At 48.2% G+C, this 16,884-nt stretch overlaps 1 protein-coding gene and 1 long non-coding RNA gene across 3 annotated transcripts in view; one reads left to right on the plus strand and one right to left on the minus strand.

Moving 5' to 3' along the window:
• The first annotated feature begins 877 nt into the window (after positions 1–877).
• Positions 878–5,408, plus strand: LOC119394859 (tubulin beta-1 chain-like). The gene is made up of 2 exons (XM_049415999.1): positions 878–935; positions 4,873–5,408. Exons 1-2 carry the CDS (start codon positions 878–880, stop codon positions 5,406–5,408), a joined length of 594 nt encoding a protein of 197 aa, XP_049271956.1.
• An 8,741-nt stretch (positions 5,409–14,149) lies between these two features.
• LOC119394019 (uncharacterized) overlaps positions 14,150–16,884 on the minus strand; it is a 218,210-nt gene continuing 215,475 nt past the window's right edge. For both annotated transcript variants that reach the window (XR_007416064.1, XR_007416063.1), the window contains one exon: positions 14,150–14,678. This is a non-coding gene — a long non-coding RNA (uncharacterized LOC119394019). The remainder of the gene's footprint in view (positions 14,679–16,884) is intronic.

Below are 16,884 nucleotides of genomic sequence, written 5' to 3' on the forward strand. Positions count from 1 at the left end.
GAAGAGAGAAGGCAATTACAGCGTGCGAAAAATCTCTGTAACTCCGCTCGTATTTGACTTATTCTAAAAAATTTTGCGGCGGTGGATTCGTGACGCGATAAACTCCTTTAATAAAACCATTTCATAGTTGCACGGAAAAGTGTTCCAGGGCCCCTTTAAAGAACCCCAGGTGGTCGAAATTTCATCCGGAGCCCTCCACTAAGGCGCCCCTCATAATCATATCGTGGTTTTGGGACGTAAAACCCCAGAAACTATTATTATAAATTACGCAGCGACCACGTGAAAATTTGGGCCACTCGTCCTGCAACAAAAGCACGGTTCTTCGGCTTGAACTTATTTCGCTGTAGTAGTGTCTCCGTCGGCCTGGTCCACACTTGTCTACCTGCGCCATTCTGCAGCGAGCCACCCATGTTGCGCTAAACTCGTTTATCAGCGCCGTACTGTGCCGCAGCACCCGAATTAAGCCGCAAGGTACGGCAGCCATCCATCCCCGTTCCCGAAAACGTGGCTGAAGCATCGTGTTTTTGGTTTCATCGAAACGGTTACGGTTTTGGTTTCATAAGGGCTGTGATCGGCTATAGAATTGGGCTCAGCAGGTGCTACGCGCCACGGGCTGGGGGGAAAGGGGGGGGGGGACGAGAAAAAAAAAACACACACACGAGAAGGTGGCGCTATTGCACTAGCATTGGCACGGGAACCTTACCTGGCACGTCCCCTCCCACTATTCGGGCACAGAGTTAAATAACAAGCTGTCAGAGCTGTATATCCCCATATACGGCTCTGGACTCCATGTATTCGGGTTTTCCTTCTTTCTTTCACGCTCCTGGCCATCGGCTGTGTGCGCGTCTTGGGTAGAATTTTTCAAGGTCGTCTCGTGATGCCCTCTTCCTCGTCGTTACGCGCCTTTTCGGACTTCTTGGTGTGGCTTTTCCATGGTATTTTGATTGCCGGCGCCCGCCACTGTGCGACAACCAATGGGGAAAGTTTAATGAACTGTTTATAGTCGTTATTATTGCTCCCTTTAATAGTGTTGAATTATTAATTAACATATGTCATAGTCGCGATATATGTAAGTGCACGAAAAAAAAAAATATATGTATACACTGTATCCGTTATATGTACTGGACTATGCCCTCAGAATCTGCTCCTGATTTATACGCCACATAGGGCTTCTGATTATTTTTTAATTTTTTTTCTTCTTCCTAATTTTCTCGTCTTTGTGTACTTATTCGATACTACTATCATGATGATGGGATAGCAGGCTCTAACGTAGCCTAACTTCTCATATTTTTTCATAAATAAATAAATAAATAAATTAGTAAATAAATAAATAAATAAACAAATAAATCACCAAAAGTAAAAAAAAAATGTTTTTTGGGGATCATCGCAGAACATATTTGCGCAACAGGTTTGGGTTTTTCGGAGGGGAAAAACTATTTTTTGTAGAACTGTAAAATTATTTTTCAGTTCTGGAGATGCTTTAACTTAGAAGAAAACACCCAGGATAAGAGCATATTTCCCCAGGCATTGTACTACCTAGCACGAATGCGGAGATTGGTAAACGGACCAGGAACAGGAAGAAAAGAGAGAGCGCCATTTCCCACCCTCTATTTGACTCCTTTGTCCATTTACTTCTATTCTTTACCGCACTGTAACAAGATTGAACATTATTTAGCACAATGACCGCACCACGCTATATCAGGAGGCGACCGTTGGGAGTGGCATATACACTATGTTACTGCAGATACATCATATTATAGGCTTCGTGTTTGTCTAGGTTAGTATGATTACACTATTCTGATCAGCATACTTTCAGACGACCCTGAACGAGCCAGAAAACGTTGATTTATTAACGTATAGAGAATAAAATATGTTGCATAAAATAACTCCGCGCAACTTGTCAATATTTCATACCGTCGCGCATCCCCTTTTCCTTGTGTTGCCAACCTTTCTATTGTCTTGTTCAAATTTGAAGTACTTAATTACGACGTCCTTACGCAGCCGCCGGTGAAAACTTAGGTCTAATCAAAGGTTGTTGCCTGTAATGATCACTTGATTTATTTGAAGGACATCACACGTCGTTTGTCATGTGCTTAAAACTGAACAAGGGAATTGAACCGACGGAGCAGACTTGGTAACCTAACAAGCGCCGCACGCCACAGCGTTATGACGCAGACAGGGAAGCCGAAGGCCAAACACTGAAGTCGGTGATCGGCCGACAAGTCATTCATAGTGCGCCACTGTCACAGAACAGTCAGGAAAAGAAATCCACGCCGTACATGCAATTTTTAACGCGATAGCGTTAAAGAGCTCGTATCGCAGAAAATTCCGTCGTCGGTGTCGGCACCGTTGGTTGTGAGCGAAAAATCATCATCTTGTCCGTGACCGAAAAATCGAAAAAGCTGCAAGTAAAATAAATAATGAAAATGTTGGGTCGGAGCGAGAATCGAACCCAGGCCGTCTGCGTGTCAAGCAGGTGTTCTACCACACAGCCACGCCTCTGCTTAGAGCTGCACTGAAAGTAACTTTCATGCTTCCCAAAAATACGCGTCCTGTATACAGGTGTCACAGTACGAAATGTAATATTGCAGTAATATTGCGTGGTACAAGCGTACATTGCCATCGGGCGTCACACCATGTCAATATCATAACGACTTGGTGGTTTAAATACAGCCATCTATTATAGAAGGCACACGCATTACTGCGCGTATTACCTTAAGACCACGTAGTGGGTGCATCGCAACTTCGAAAACGTTTCTCGCGCATAATTGCCCCTGGTTTAAAGCATGCTACCCATTACGTGAGGCACACACCTTAGTGCGCGCATTCTGTTAAACACTCGTAGTGTTCAAAGTGCGCACTAGGGGCAGGATATCGCTATCGCGTTCAACTCTTAAAGGCGAAGCTTAAGCGTCCCCCAATTTTTTTTTTTTCACTTTCAAGAGTTTGCTCAACGGCATACATAGTTAAATATACAGATAGAGACCGGCTTCCGCTATATACATCAACAGTGCTCTATGGTAGGGCCCATAGAGCCACAAATCATGATCCGGTGGTCTTGTCGGATGAAGGCCCACTGTTCTGCAAATTAATGCAAATTTAATGTACACTTTTATGATTAGCAGACGACACCAGGAGCAATCGACACTGAACGTGCTTCTATAACGGCAACTCCGCTTCATCTCGCGGAGCATTTCGCTTGAACATTCAGTGGAAATGGTTTTATGTGAACATGGCCACTTACGTTTCAGTAACTCGAGCATCACAGACTAGCCGGTACCATCGAGCAGCCTTCACGTAGCGAGCACGAGTCCTCCTGCTGGCGTCACACGTGAGAGGGCGCCACTCAAAGTTCTCGGGGCGAATAATTCGTGAACAGACCACCTACATCTACACTGTCTCCCGTTAATACTACGACGGTGTTCTAGAGTCAGGCGGCAATGAAGCTGGCACAACCAGGGGCGTAGCCAAGGGGGGGGGGGTGTTGGGGGGGTTCAAACCCCCCCGAAATTTTTCAATTTTGCTTGCGTATATATATACACACACATACAAACGCACACACGAACGTACATAAAGTATGGTTGAATCCCCCCCGAAAAAAATTTCTGGCTACGCCCCTGGGCACAACAAATTTTTTTTTTGTCGCGGAGGTTCAAGGAATTTTAATTGGTGAATTAAGGTATTGAATCTGAAAAATCATGAATTAATGTGTGGGATACCGTGTCGATGGAAGGACGCATCCCATCATAAAACATAACCACTGTTTATTAGCGTAGTAGCAGCAGCGGGGCGAGTATACCGACGCGGCGCTCGAACGGTTGGCGAAGGAATGATAGCTTCCGAGCTTGGCAGCTTGGGCAGGCTTGGGTTTGTAGCCACCGTCGGTGACGTAAGCCTCCGGTGACGCTGCGATGGCGCTGTCCCTTATCGGAGGCGCGGTGCAGCATGCAGCCGTGTCACGCCAGGCTAGCTAGTGACGAGGCGGAAGCTGCGCCGGTTTGTGCGCAGTGTCGCCACATCACTCCCCCCCCCCTCCCGCGGAGTGCAGAGTCCTCAGGGTCTGTAGAAAGCTGGGAGGCGTACCAGACGTACAGAGCGTGTAGTGACAGGAGAGGGCTGCGACGTCGGCGGCCATGGATAGATGCCTGTGGAAGGAGTGGCGCTGCCCGGTTCGTTCGCAGCGATGTATGCGGGCTTGAGCCAGCCAATCGAGAAGCGGACGTCGTTCCCGTTCAGAGTGAAGTTTTTGTCGTCGCGGTGGACGACCAGGTAGGGTCCGCTGTAGGGTGGCTGGAAAGGCCTGCGGACGATGTCGTCGTGGGGGAAAGCGTGCGTGCACGATGCTAGCTCCTTGAACACAAAAGGAGTTGAGTCCGGGTGGCACATAATGGCTGATTTGAACTGTCGGTGGAAACGCTCGATCATTCCGTTGGCGCAGGGGTGGTAACTGGTGGTCCTCAAGCGTTCAAAACCGATGGTCAGCCCGAGGAGCCTGAAAAGGTGCGACTCGAACTGTCGTCCTTGGTCGGTGGATACGCGGCGGGGCGCCGAAACGAGCAATCCAGCCGGTGAAGAAGGCCGAGGAGACGTCTTCCGCGGTGATTCCCTCGAGGGGCCATGCCTCGGGCCATCGAGTGTACCGATCGATGGCGGTGTAACAGTAGCGATAGGGTCCTATCGGGGGAAAGGGTCCTATGATGTCGAGGTGGACGTGCTCAAACCGACCTGAGGGCTGAACGGAATGTTCCGAGTGGGGACATGACGTGCCTGGTGACTTAAGCGCGTTAGCATTGAATGCAGGAGCGCGCCCAGGTGCGATAATCCCGCTGCATGAAGGGCCAGACATAGCGGTCAGCCACGAGGCGTGTAGAGGCGCGTATGCCGGGATGGCTGAGTTGATCTCCGATGAGGATTGTATCGATCCCACCGGCAGCTACCACGGCGACTCAGACTTGCAGCTGGAACGCATCAATGTCTATTACAATGAAGCTCATGGAGGCAAATACGTGCCGTGTGCAATCCTTGTGGATCTGGAGCCAGGCACCATGGACTCCGTGAGGTCCGGACCCTTCGGACAGATCTTCAGTCCAGACAACTTTGTCTTCGGCCAGAGCGGTGCGGGCAACAACTGGGCCAAGGGTCACTACACAGAGGGTGCCGAACTCGTAGACTACGTGCTGGACGTCGTTCGCAAGGAGGCCGAGGGTTGCGACTGTCTGCAGGGCTTCCAGCTCACGCACTCGCTCGGAGGCGGCACCGGTTCGGGCATGGGCACCCTGCTCATCTCCAAGATTCGCGAGGAGTACCCGGACCGCATCATGTGCACCTTCTCGGTCGTCCCCTCGCCGAAGGTGTCGGGCACCGTGGTCGAGCCGTACAATGCGACCCTCTCGATCCACCAGCTATAAGTTATCATTCCTTCGCTAACCGTTCGAGCGCAGCGTCGGTATGCTCGCCCCGCTGCTGCTACTACGCTAATAAACAGTCGTTATGTTTTATGTTGGATGCGTCCTTCCATCGACATGGCATCCCACATCTGGTGACCCGGACGTGATTGCAGACACAAAGTGGTTCTGGTCTCCGTACGTGGGCGTGGTAAGCTTCAGCGTGCGGAAACAGATGTCGTACAGGGCCTCATTGTCGGTGCAGAACGTCTCGTCGGTGTTCGACTGGTATCCCACATCTGGTGACCTGGACGTGATTGAAGACGCAAGGTGGTTAAGGTCTCCGTACGTGGGCGTGGTAAGCTTCAGCGTGCGGAAATAGATGTCGTACAGGGCCTCATTATCGGTGCAGAACGTCTCGTCGGTGTTCGACTGGTATCCCACATCTGGTGACCTGGACGTGATTGAAGACGCAAGGTGGTTAAGGTCTCCGTACGTGGGCGTGGTAAGCTTCAGCGCGCGGAAACAGATGTCGTACAGGGCCTCGTTGTCGGTGCAATACGCTGAAGCTTACCACGCCCACGTACGGAGACCTGAACCACCTTGTGTCTGTCGAACACCGACTAGACGTTCTGCATCGACAACGAGGCCCTGTACGACATCTGTTTCCGCACGCTGAAGCTTACCACGGCCACGTACGGAGGCCCGAACCACCTTATGTCTACAATCACGTCCAGGTCACCAGATGTGGGATGCCGTGTCGATGGAAGGACGCATCCCAACATAAAACATAACGACTGCTTATTAGCGTAGTAGCAGCAGCGAGGCGAGCATACCGACGCTGTGCTCGAATGGTTAGCGAAGGAATGATAACTTCCGAGCTTGGCAGCTTGGGTTTATAGCGACCATCGGTGACGTAAGCCTCCGGTGACGCTGCGGTGGCGCTGTCCCTTATCGGAGGCGTGGTGCAGTATGCAGCCGTGTCACGCCGGGCTAGCTAAGGAGGAGGCGGAGACTGCGCCGGTTTGTGCGCAGTGTGTCGCCACGAATGCAACAAGAAAATTATCTTCAAAGGACATTTGGATGGATAGATGCAAAGGTTTATTGAAAGTCCTGAGATGCGCGATCGACCCTGCGCGCACTCAGAAAGAGGGAATTACTTTATTGCCCGACCAGGCGCGCGTTCTCTTCGCCCAGAGGTGGGTGACTTTCTTATTCCAGGTAGCCATGGCTTGCAGCTGATGCCCGAGCCCTGTCCACTCACACAAAAAAAACAGCTTCGCAGTAGTAGTGGAAAGCCTGAAGGAAGAGCGCAGCTGGGTGGCCAATTCCTTGTATCCCTTTATTTCAAACGCGAAGCATTTCTTAACGAACCAAAGGCACTTTGAGCGTTTCTGTCTATCTATCTAGCCGCCTACGTCTGGGCACTCTCGTGGGCTCCTTAACTTGGTATTGGCCGAAATTGGCATAGGAGGGTATGATGAACTTGTCTGTCTGGTCATGACATGAATAACGCGAAAATCCTGGAGTGTACGTCATGAAAGCTTTCCTCCAGTCACGTGTGACACATACCCGTATACCACGGGCCGCGGTATGCGCCACATGAGATGATGCCCAGATAAAGATGTTTATTTTCTCTCTCACACAGTCTACCCAGGAACGACGAGAACATACATCGGTAATTTAAACGGGAGAGCGTCAAGCAAATGCGGCGTCATCGGCATTGATTCGACGAATGCAAAGAATGAAAATCAGGATCCCAGCAGAAATCAAACCCAGGCATTCGGCGTGGCAATAAAGTATTCTGCTACAGAGCCATGCCAGGTCTTGAAACTTTTCGAAAAGGACCCTATGCAAGTCGGTGCAACGTTAGTTGTGGTAGCGTTGCTGGTTGTCTAATTTTATAACAAGGTAATAAGCATTACTTATGTATTCCTGTGAGGCAGACGTCACATCGTCTTAAAGGAGTACTGACACGATTTTGAGACATCGCAAAAGGGACATTTTTCGTTTTCTTGGTATGCAGTGTTACACACCGGAGTTAGGCAACACGTATAAAATATTTTATTTTGACTTCAAAGTTTTCGTCGCTGAGCATCTGCAAGCCAACCCCACCGCAATGGGCATTATCCCGACGAGACAACACAGCTGGTTCAACTGAGTTTGCAAACTCCTACATGCAGCCTAAATCGCAGAAATCACTGTCGGTGTCGCTGGATGACCATTTGATCATCGTTGTTTACGTGCACCACGAGCAGACGAAAGATCTGCCTCCTCTCCCGGCCCTCTCTCACGCGCAGCCGGCGTCTGCCGCCATTTTCTTCCTAAATTGGAAGATTTACAAAGCCACGTATGTATAAATACGTTAGCCACGCATCTTTCAGCGGACAGTATGCGAACGCGACGCGCCTTTCTCCTCCCGTCTAACACCCGTCAAGTCAGCAGGGGACGCGTTTCACCAGGTGCTGGAAAAGCGTTAGGAAGAACATGGCTACCGAAAACGAGCGTTAGCCAATAAAATTCGTCGGCGGCGCTTCAATGGTTGTCGGTACTTAAAAAAGAAGAGGGAAAAATCTAGGGACTTTAGTCTCCCCGTGACGTCATACTGCGATGACACGTCACTGAGAAGCTGACCCTTCAAATCCAAACCAAAGGTGTTTTTTTTTTAAGGTAGCAGTAATAAAAATGTATTCGGTGCATTCCCAGGCACCACAATACTCTTTCTAGGGTTCTCAACACCAGTGTTTTTATTTAGAGCAACAATCCGAAAACATTTAAAATTTGTGTCAGTACTCCTTTAACGTCGAATTTGGTTGGAGTGTTGGCTCCACTTTTATAAGAGTCAAACACTCCATATATACTTCTATGACTCATCAAGCTCTATTAAAGCGTTGCTCGGCCACAGAATAATACACTATGTATGCTGCGCATGATATTCACAACCGCAGCGTGCGAGGATGTGGATATCATACCTAGCATTCGTTAGTGTATTGCTTCGGAGCCGAGCAATGCGAAATGTGAATAATCACACCGTAGCGTGCACTTCGTTTCAATAAAAAAGACGTCTGTGCTCTAACATGAGTGCTGGCGTTACCTCAGACCATAAGTTATCCTTTAAAGTGGTACTGAGACCTTTTGTTCGAAGGCGAGTTTGCTGTGCCATACAAATCTCTATATGCAGAGATGGCTGTGAGCAAGTGCGAAGCTCGGCAAATGCTAATAAGATATTTTATTTTAATATTAAAGTCAATTTTTCCAAGGCGCACTTACCGACATCGACACTAGCTTGACGTCAGGCTACAGTACTACGGTCCCTAGATCTAGGGACCGTAACTACTAATTCCGGTGGCTTCACGCAGCAGGCTGGCTAGTTGTGATGACCCCAGGTAGCAAAACTTCCGAGATGGCCACTTAATTGTGCGTCACCAACGGAGCCATGGTGCGGAGCGGCCGTGGAAACGTCACTGTATACGCCTTGTGCACCGCCTATAGAGGCGCCACTGACAGCCACCTAGCGGGCGCCGCCGACAGTACGTGCGGGAAGCCGAGCAGACGACAGCGCTTTGCACAGCTTTGCTGTGAGGAAATGAATGAAGTTCGCGGCTGCTATTTCCCCTTCGTGCGGGTGCCAGACAACTAATCCTGCACTGGCAGCTGCAGGAAAGGCGCGGGCCTCTACGAAAGTGGACTTGTGCACGATGTTTGTCACGAACGAGCGCTTAACTAAGCGCACGTCGCCGACTTCGAACGACGGCATGAAAGCCTGGCGCCGACGGTTCGTGCGCGACAGAGCGCGCGAATCGAAAGATAAGTATAAAAAGGCGCCGGGAGCGCGCCCGCGCGCCTCTTACCCTCTCCGCAGAAAACGCCACCGACACTGCCAACGAACGCGAAAGATCGGCATATTCGAGAAAGCAAAGCCGAGCCAGCGGCGCCGTCTGATTCCGCAGACGAATCGGTGAGAGGATCTCGCCCTTTCTCTAGCTTTCGCTGTGCTACGCACAGACGAATCATACGCACCTTCCCGAACCCAAGCGTGAGCCGATACAGGCAATGCAAGCGCAGCAGGCGCCGGGGCAGAGTCAGGAGTTAGTCGGCGATGAAGTTATGTCGTTCTAGTGATAGCATCGTTCGCTCTACCGCAGAAGACGTGTTGTTTGATGATCTAGTGCTGTGAGTTAAGTATCAAGAGATGACAGTGAGAAGTTTTGAAGAGGGTTGTCGAGAAGACATGTGATGACCGACTGCGGAGGAGAACGAACGTCCGCGTGGAGTGAATCGTCATGCCGGTGAATATCAAAGGTGCGTCGCGCAGACCAGCGTAACAAGATCCAGCTATGAGGTGCGGCTCGTGGTGAACATCCGCTTTGTTTTGTTTACAAAGGTGACGTCTCAATCACTTCTTGTTCTTTCTGAAGTCAACCATTGCTGCATTTCTGTTTCTGTAAATAATAAATATAGAACTTAGCTTGTAATAGCGCGGTACATGTACCGCGCTAGTACAAGCTAAGTTCATGGATGACCAACTCGCCCGAACTACAACACTTCTGAAATATAGAATGTTTGAGCGAAGTGCCCTGCACGGCGGTCGAACCGAACCAACGCATGCTCAGGCTGATAACTTTGGTCGTCTACCCGTGTCAACATGATCGAGTGCATCCAGCGAGCACCGATATGACAGAACGAAAGCATTAGAACAAGAAGCGACGTGTTAACCTGCACAATGACGAAGCGGCTCGTCTTTGCCAACGAACAGCGGCGATCCATTGCTTCCGTCGCTCTTGCTCAGGAGGCCTTGCGGTAAGTGAGTAAAACCGTGTTCCGGGCTCATTTTTGTAGGTGTTTGAGCACTGCACTCCACAGCAATTGTTATTCGACATCCTTTGAAGTTTCGGCCACCACATACACGATGAACGTTGCTTATTTCACTATGGAAACGTGAACAACGCGGATACACACGTACAACGACGTAGGAAACCACGGCGGCCGTCTGCTTGCTTTCCCGAGTGCAATGATTGAGTTCGCCGCCTATGGCGCTTCCGTCGGCGCGCACTAGGCGTATATTGTGTGAGCACGTGACGAGAAGCTCATACCGTGTTGTGACGTCAGGGTACAGTGGGAACCGAAACTAGATTTAAAAGCATACTGTAATTACTTTTTCATGGTTGACTCGCGCTTAGCACTACCCTTTCTAGGCTCTTGAGGGTTTCACCTTTCATTTGATGCAAAACAACGACAAGTGAAAAATTTCGTGTCAGTACCCCTTTAAATGCCAGAGTAGTCGGCGTGCCTGGTAAGCGCACACAACAGCTCGACTTACAGAAACACGTCGATCCACCTCGTAACGCTTGACTGAAAGGCTAAAAAGTGCAGCATTCACAGCTACTTGCTGACTAATCCGCGTAAGACCGAATCCCACAATGAGTGGGATCTGCCGAAACTTTTATGTGCCACGGGGTTTATTGTGCGTTGGTCACCTGCTCGCACTCTAACAGATGACTAACAAGCAAATCGGTCCCTGATACGTAGCCCATTCAATGGGACGAGACTGTGGTTCACACTTACAGCTGCTACCATTGCCGCGATCTTAATTTTTGAGGTGCCTCTCCGATAACGCCGATGCGTAGTGCCTTTGAACATGGTAAGCAAGTAACCAATGTCCCGCAAATCAACCTGGGGGCCCTGCGACACCAGCCATGATTTAAAGACCAAAGTTCGAGAACTGTGGCGTGTAGGCCAGCATGAACTCTAATTGAAGTCTTTGATTCATCGCCTCCCATCGATTATTGTCTGATGTTCTATGAACTTAACAATGTTGCTGGTGAGTGAGAAAGGGACACAGAGACATCATATACTGTTAACGGGTTGTTTGAGTGTACACAAGGAGTATTTACAGAGAACAGTTGTAAAAAGAGTCAGGATGGCTGACCAACACACTCGCGCGCCTGTCAGCAACTCCGGCTCTTCGTCTTCTTTCAATTCATCTCTCTGTAACGGGACCTCTAGGCGTTGTAGCGCCGTGTAGGCGCAAGTCTGGCAAAGAAGCACGACAGAAGTAGGGTTTCATCCGCGAAACATGCGCATTGTCAACAGGTGGCGTACTTGACGACTCGGTGTGCGACGGCGCGATCTCGTAGTTCCCCAGGCAGCACTGAGCGTCGAGCCGATGTTGGAAATACATTGGCAGATACGTTTTAACAGAACGGTTTGCTGGCCTAGCTTGTATTCACTAAGTAAAACACCAACACACACAAATAAAAGTAAAACACGCAAATTTTCAAGGAACACAACGCTCGTTTTGTCGTCGTGTTCCTCGCTTTGTACGTGTTTTACTTCGCGGCTAAGTTATGTCGCTGGATGATTACTGACGCTAATGGACAACTAGATTAAGTTATGGAAATATTACGTTCTGTAGATGAAGGAAGCGTCTATGCTAGTTCGTCCATGGCACTTCATGAGGCCTTCAGATACCGGTGTTGAATAAATATTTAGCGCTGTAAAGCTGGGCCATAAAGGACGTAGTCATTTTGTGATTGATAGCTGGAATGACATAATTCGTACCATTTTCTAAATTACCGAGGTCATGAAATTGGAAATATTTTTCAAAATATATTTAAAAGTATATACAATTCAGATCACCTGTGAAGGAAAGCAACAGTCAGCGAAAGCAAGGCAAGCATAGCGGAGTGTTGTATGCGAATTGTATGCGAATTCCGCACACCAGCAGGCTTTACTACAACGCACATGGCAACGCCACCAAATGAAAATAATAATGTGCAAGACGACTCAAAATGATAAGTGAAATAAGTGATTGTCCGCATTCTCATGAAGTTGCAACAAGCTTCCAGTATACACAGTCGTTTAAGTACAAAGGAATACACAGTACCTCACCGATCACAGTATGCTCGGTCGGAACGAAGTTCTTACGGCCGGTCTAATGGATTCACTTCTTTCTACGCGTGGCGTCAGTTTTTCCTCGCGGAATGGTGAACAGCATGAATACATTTTCACGCCGGCTGGTGCAGTGAAACGCGTAGCACCCTGTCATAAAAAACATGGCTGATCCCTCCGTCATATGAATCGGTATAACACGAAAGTGAAACGTGTTTTCACAGAAGTAGTGCTTATTGTGTAGTGATATATGAAAGCTTGTACAATGTCTATTCGTGTTTGGCCGCTATAGCACCGCTTGACGTGGATGCACCCATGTTGACGGCATGTCTATCGCGAAGACTAACGTCCATGATCATGATTAAACCGTTTTGGTAGCTGACATTGTGAACATATATTTGGACACAGCGAATCGTGAATCCCGCATAAGGATAATATCAACAAGCTCATAATCAACACTGGTACCCGATATGCACTTCTTCAAAACGCCGTCATTTAAGGAGAGAAACGGCACGAGGTGCGCTTTTTAGCAATGGGTGACTGACGCCTGCGCTCATGCATACACTACCACACACTGCGCTTCAGCAGCACGGGAGGTAGAGGTTCGTAGCCTGAGCCGCAAACGCGTGCGTCCCGCTGGCCTCTGTCTCGCAGGCGCTGGACTCGCTCCACCAAGGCACGAAATCGCGTCCTTTCTGCAACGCGTATTGCAGCAGTTTTGTTAGTCGGTGCTCTCGTAATCGAAGCAGTCGGCGGCGGAGAAATCCCGTTGGTGCACGTGGAAGCTGCACTAACTACTCCGATGAGCCGACGCACGCTAACACGAAGCGAAAGGCAAAGAACGAACTGCGTCAAGGGTGCCTCGGCCTCGGCGATGCCAGCGCGCCGACGCACACCGAGATGTTTTAACCATGACCTCCGATATCGCGCGCAATCTCGGAGTAAGCGCCAGTAAATAGAGTCTTTTCAACCAGTGGGAAAGGAGGAACGCTACCGTACTGCCTTACCGTATTTAGGTACCGTATTTCCGTAACTTGCTAAAAGACTCTAATGTCGATCGTGAACCATTACTTCTTTTCACCTCTCACATACGGCGGCACCGTTCCGCTCTGCCCCGCCTACCTATACATCGCCAACAGAGAGCACCGTGCGAAAGAGAATGTGTGAAAGACATAACGCGCGTTCGCGCCTTGTTCTGCCTCTGCCGATTTAGCTTAGTCGGTAGGGCGTCGGGCGCTTGCCGTCGCGGCCGCAATGGCATTGGTTCGATTCCCAGCGGGAGATCATTTCTTTTTTGTTTTTTTCTTTCTCATCCGTTGGCCTCCATTTTATCAACGTCATATCCGTGACAGGTGTACTTGGTGGACCCCGGCATAAAACACTTTCGTGTTAAAAAAGCCACATAAAATACACACGCGCACCGAAAATCCCTTGCTACGCGACACGCTGCAATAGCTACACGGCCCGGTGATGGCGCCGGCGAAAAGTAAAAGCACAAGAAAAACATCGGTTCGCTCGCCTTTCCGGGCGACGGCCCGAGGGGCCAATCATCGCTCCGAAAAAAGCGCCGAGACAAGAGGCGGGAGAGGAGGGCGCTCGGCGACCCGGTTAAAATAAAGACGGTACTTTTCAAAAATTATCCGGGGACTTTATCTGCGAGTGTTAGCCCGCGCCGCTCGAACGGCGCTGGCTAACACTCCCAGGAATTGCATGCACATAAATACCCAATGAAGAGGACGACTAAGAAATCCAGTGGAATAAATAAATAGGGGCAACTACGCACTGGTTTAGAATAACAGAGAGCTGAGCTAGTTGGTAAGTATTCATTCTAAAAGCACAAGGCGCGCAAACACGGACACAAGAAAGAAGTCGGGACACCTCATCATCTGAACCATTACAAAAAATCTGCACACAGGCACGCTCGCTGAGGCAGGTGAGGGCGAAGCAAATATTTACTTAGTCGAATGGTTAGATAGATAGATAGATAGATAGATAGATAGATAGATAGATAGATAGATAGATAGATAGATAGATAGATAGATAGATAGATAGATAGATAGATAGATAGATAGATAGATAGATAGATAGATAGATAGATAGATAGATAGATAGATAGATAGATAGATAGATAGATAGATAGATAGATAGATAGATAGATAGATAGATACGTTGTTCGGGCTGTGAGGCACACGTTCCCTTCGTCGAAGCGTTCTTGTGGGATGCAGACCACGTTCGGCAGGGACGCCGATGAGCATCCCTTGCATCACTATAACGTTCCCACCACGTCACACAACATCACGGCACGTGATGACGTCATTGCATTATCGCTTAGTAAAAAGTGAGCCGATCATGGAGGCGGTGCAGAACCAGGGAAGGTGCAGAAAGCTTGCAATGTATCCCGTCCTGGAGGCAGTCCAAAACCACATTAGGTGCATAAAACTTTCGCAGGTGGACGGGGGAGAATAAATACATTGACTGAGAAGAAAAAGATGGCTTTCGCCTTCTCATACAGATATACAAGGGCAGATGTGTGAGAAGATCGCTGATTTTGTGATACTCGAGAAGTCGGTTATTGTAAGTCCTGCAATATTCGTCGTTATTGTCGCACAACCCTTATGAAAATGAGTCTTGAGTATCTAGTGTCGACTAGGTGCGCTCCTAATGAGTCACTAGACAGACATTAGACATGCAAAGCCTAATGTCGTTTAACATTAAGTGTACATCGGAGAGTCAAATGACCATGTGCACTTTAATTTCTGGTGACTGAAGTGTTCTGACTTTCAGTTGCCGTTCCTAATGTCAAAACGCGCATCACAACAAAGAAGTTAAAAATCCTTAATCGCCACCGTAAAATCAGTTTATCACAATAGACAAGTTCCTCTTTCAGAGACTACAAGCAATAAACAATTTGTGTTGCAATGTACACAAATATCGTGTTTCAGTAGAATGCGTAAATATTTTACATATATCGCCCATGCACCGGCGATCGAAAAATTGCGGACGACACCAGCAAGGTTCATTATATTACCTGCCGTATATATAGAAGTAAGCATTTCCTTATTTTTAAAAGGCATGAGTCGATCACATATGCAAATATGAACAGATATGAACAAGTGACACTGCGAACACTCGCTCAGGGGCCCGTGTTGCCCATTTGTCCAGTAGAAATTAACGGAGGAGAGTGGGGATTACCCGCACGGCGTCGCGAAGGATTTTGGGGGGCGGAGAAGAATTGGAACTGTGGACAATGGGTGACGTACAGAAAAAAAGTTCGTTATTGTTGTGATAAAAATTAGGGACTGTTCTTATGCATGGTGCACTTACATATATGCCCAAAACAGAATGTTGTTGGTTGCAAAGATACGCGGACAAGCGTTTTTCCCAACCTCAAACTACTGTCTCTATCTCTCCTCGCTGTTGCAACGCTGGTCAGAAGCAGCCGACAAGCAAAGTTCGATTTGGCCCAACGTCGCGTACATCCTTCTCCCGCACCGCCCCCTCGTAATGTCGTCTCCACGCAACTCTCTTCCGTTCTCCACGGTGTCAACTCCTCTCTCCCTTCACTCCTTCCTTGTCCCATTCACCTCCTCTGTGTGCAACGTTGGGTGTCGCTTATCACACCCTACCCATTCCCTCCTCCCACATTTGCCTGCGGGCTAGTTCCGGTATGGCATCCTGCTTATTCATTGAGTGAGGCGCCTTGAGGCATAATTTGTAACTCAGTAATGTGCACGTTCTTATTAGGCCGACTAACCATGCGGGCACGAAGGCAACTTATCCTGCACTTTGCTCATGTGTAAGTTGCGAACTTCCACTCCATATAGTTGGGTCTCCTTGGAATCTCGGTTATAAGTTACCAAAAAAGTGTATGCGTTACACATGGGTTACAATATACAAGTTACATGCCGGGGTGACGGATAAACGGCCGAGGTAACCGATAAACGCATCCATTCGCATTTTATTTCGGCAATGTAACCGATAGAACGAGACGAAATAACGAAAACATCAAAAAAGACGAACGATGTAACTGTTATTTTATCCGTCACTCACTTTTATCGGTATATTTATACGTTACCGTGGTAAGAGTGTACTGGCGCCCCTTCAATCTCCTTCGTCCGATGGAGCCGGCACGCGCGTTTCATCTCTGCTTGAGCCGCGCCCATCGATAACCTTCGTAAGCTTTCACTCGCACATAAAACATATATATATATTTATTTATTTATTTATTTATTTACAGAATACTGTCAACCCTCCTTGAGGGTTATTACAGGAGTGGAAAAGATACAAACATTGTACAAACATACAAACATTATGCAAGCACATATATATATATATATATATATATATATATATATATATATATATATATATATATATATATATATATATATATATATATATATATATATATATATAATTATATATATATATATATACGACGCGCGGGGCGATGTTTTCGATTCGGACTTTATACGGAACATGATGGTGCCTAAAAAATGCGCCTCGAGTGTCCATATAATTGCTATCGCAATAACAGAACTCCTGTGGTCCTCATCCACGGGTTCGGAGTGCGCCCATGAAGCCCCGCTACACAGCGGAGCCACATACG

The sequence above is a fragment of the Rhipicephalus sanguineus genome, chromosome 5 (assembly GCF_013339695.2).
Source record: "Rhipicephalus sanguineus isolate Rsan-2018 chromosome 5, BIME_Rsan_1.4, whole genome shotgun sequence".
In the NCBI taxonomy this organism is placed as follows: Eukaryota; Metazoa; Arthropoda; class Arachnida; order Ixodida; family Ixodidae; genus Rhipicephalus; species Rhipicephalus sanguineus.

What these genes read in the sequence shown, in the direction of transcription:
- LOC119394859 (XM_049415999.1), top strand. Translation starts at nt 878, where the DNA reads ATGCCCTCTTCCTCGTCGTTACGCGCCTTTTCGGACTTCTTGGTGTGG. An exon ending in CTTGGTGTGGCTTTTCCATG is followed by an intron (nt 936 to 4,872) that starts GTATTTTGATTG and finishes AGGCGTGTAGAG; the next exon opens with GCGCGTATGCCGGGATGGCT.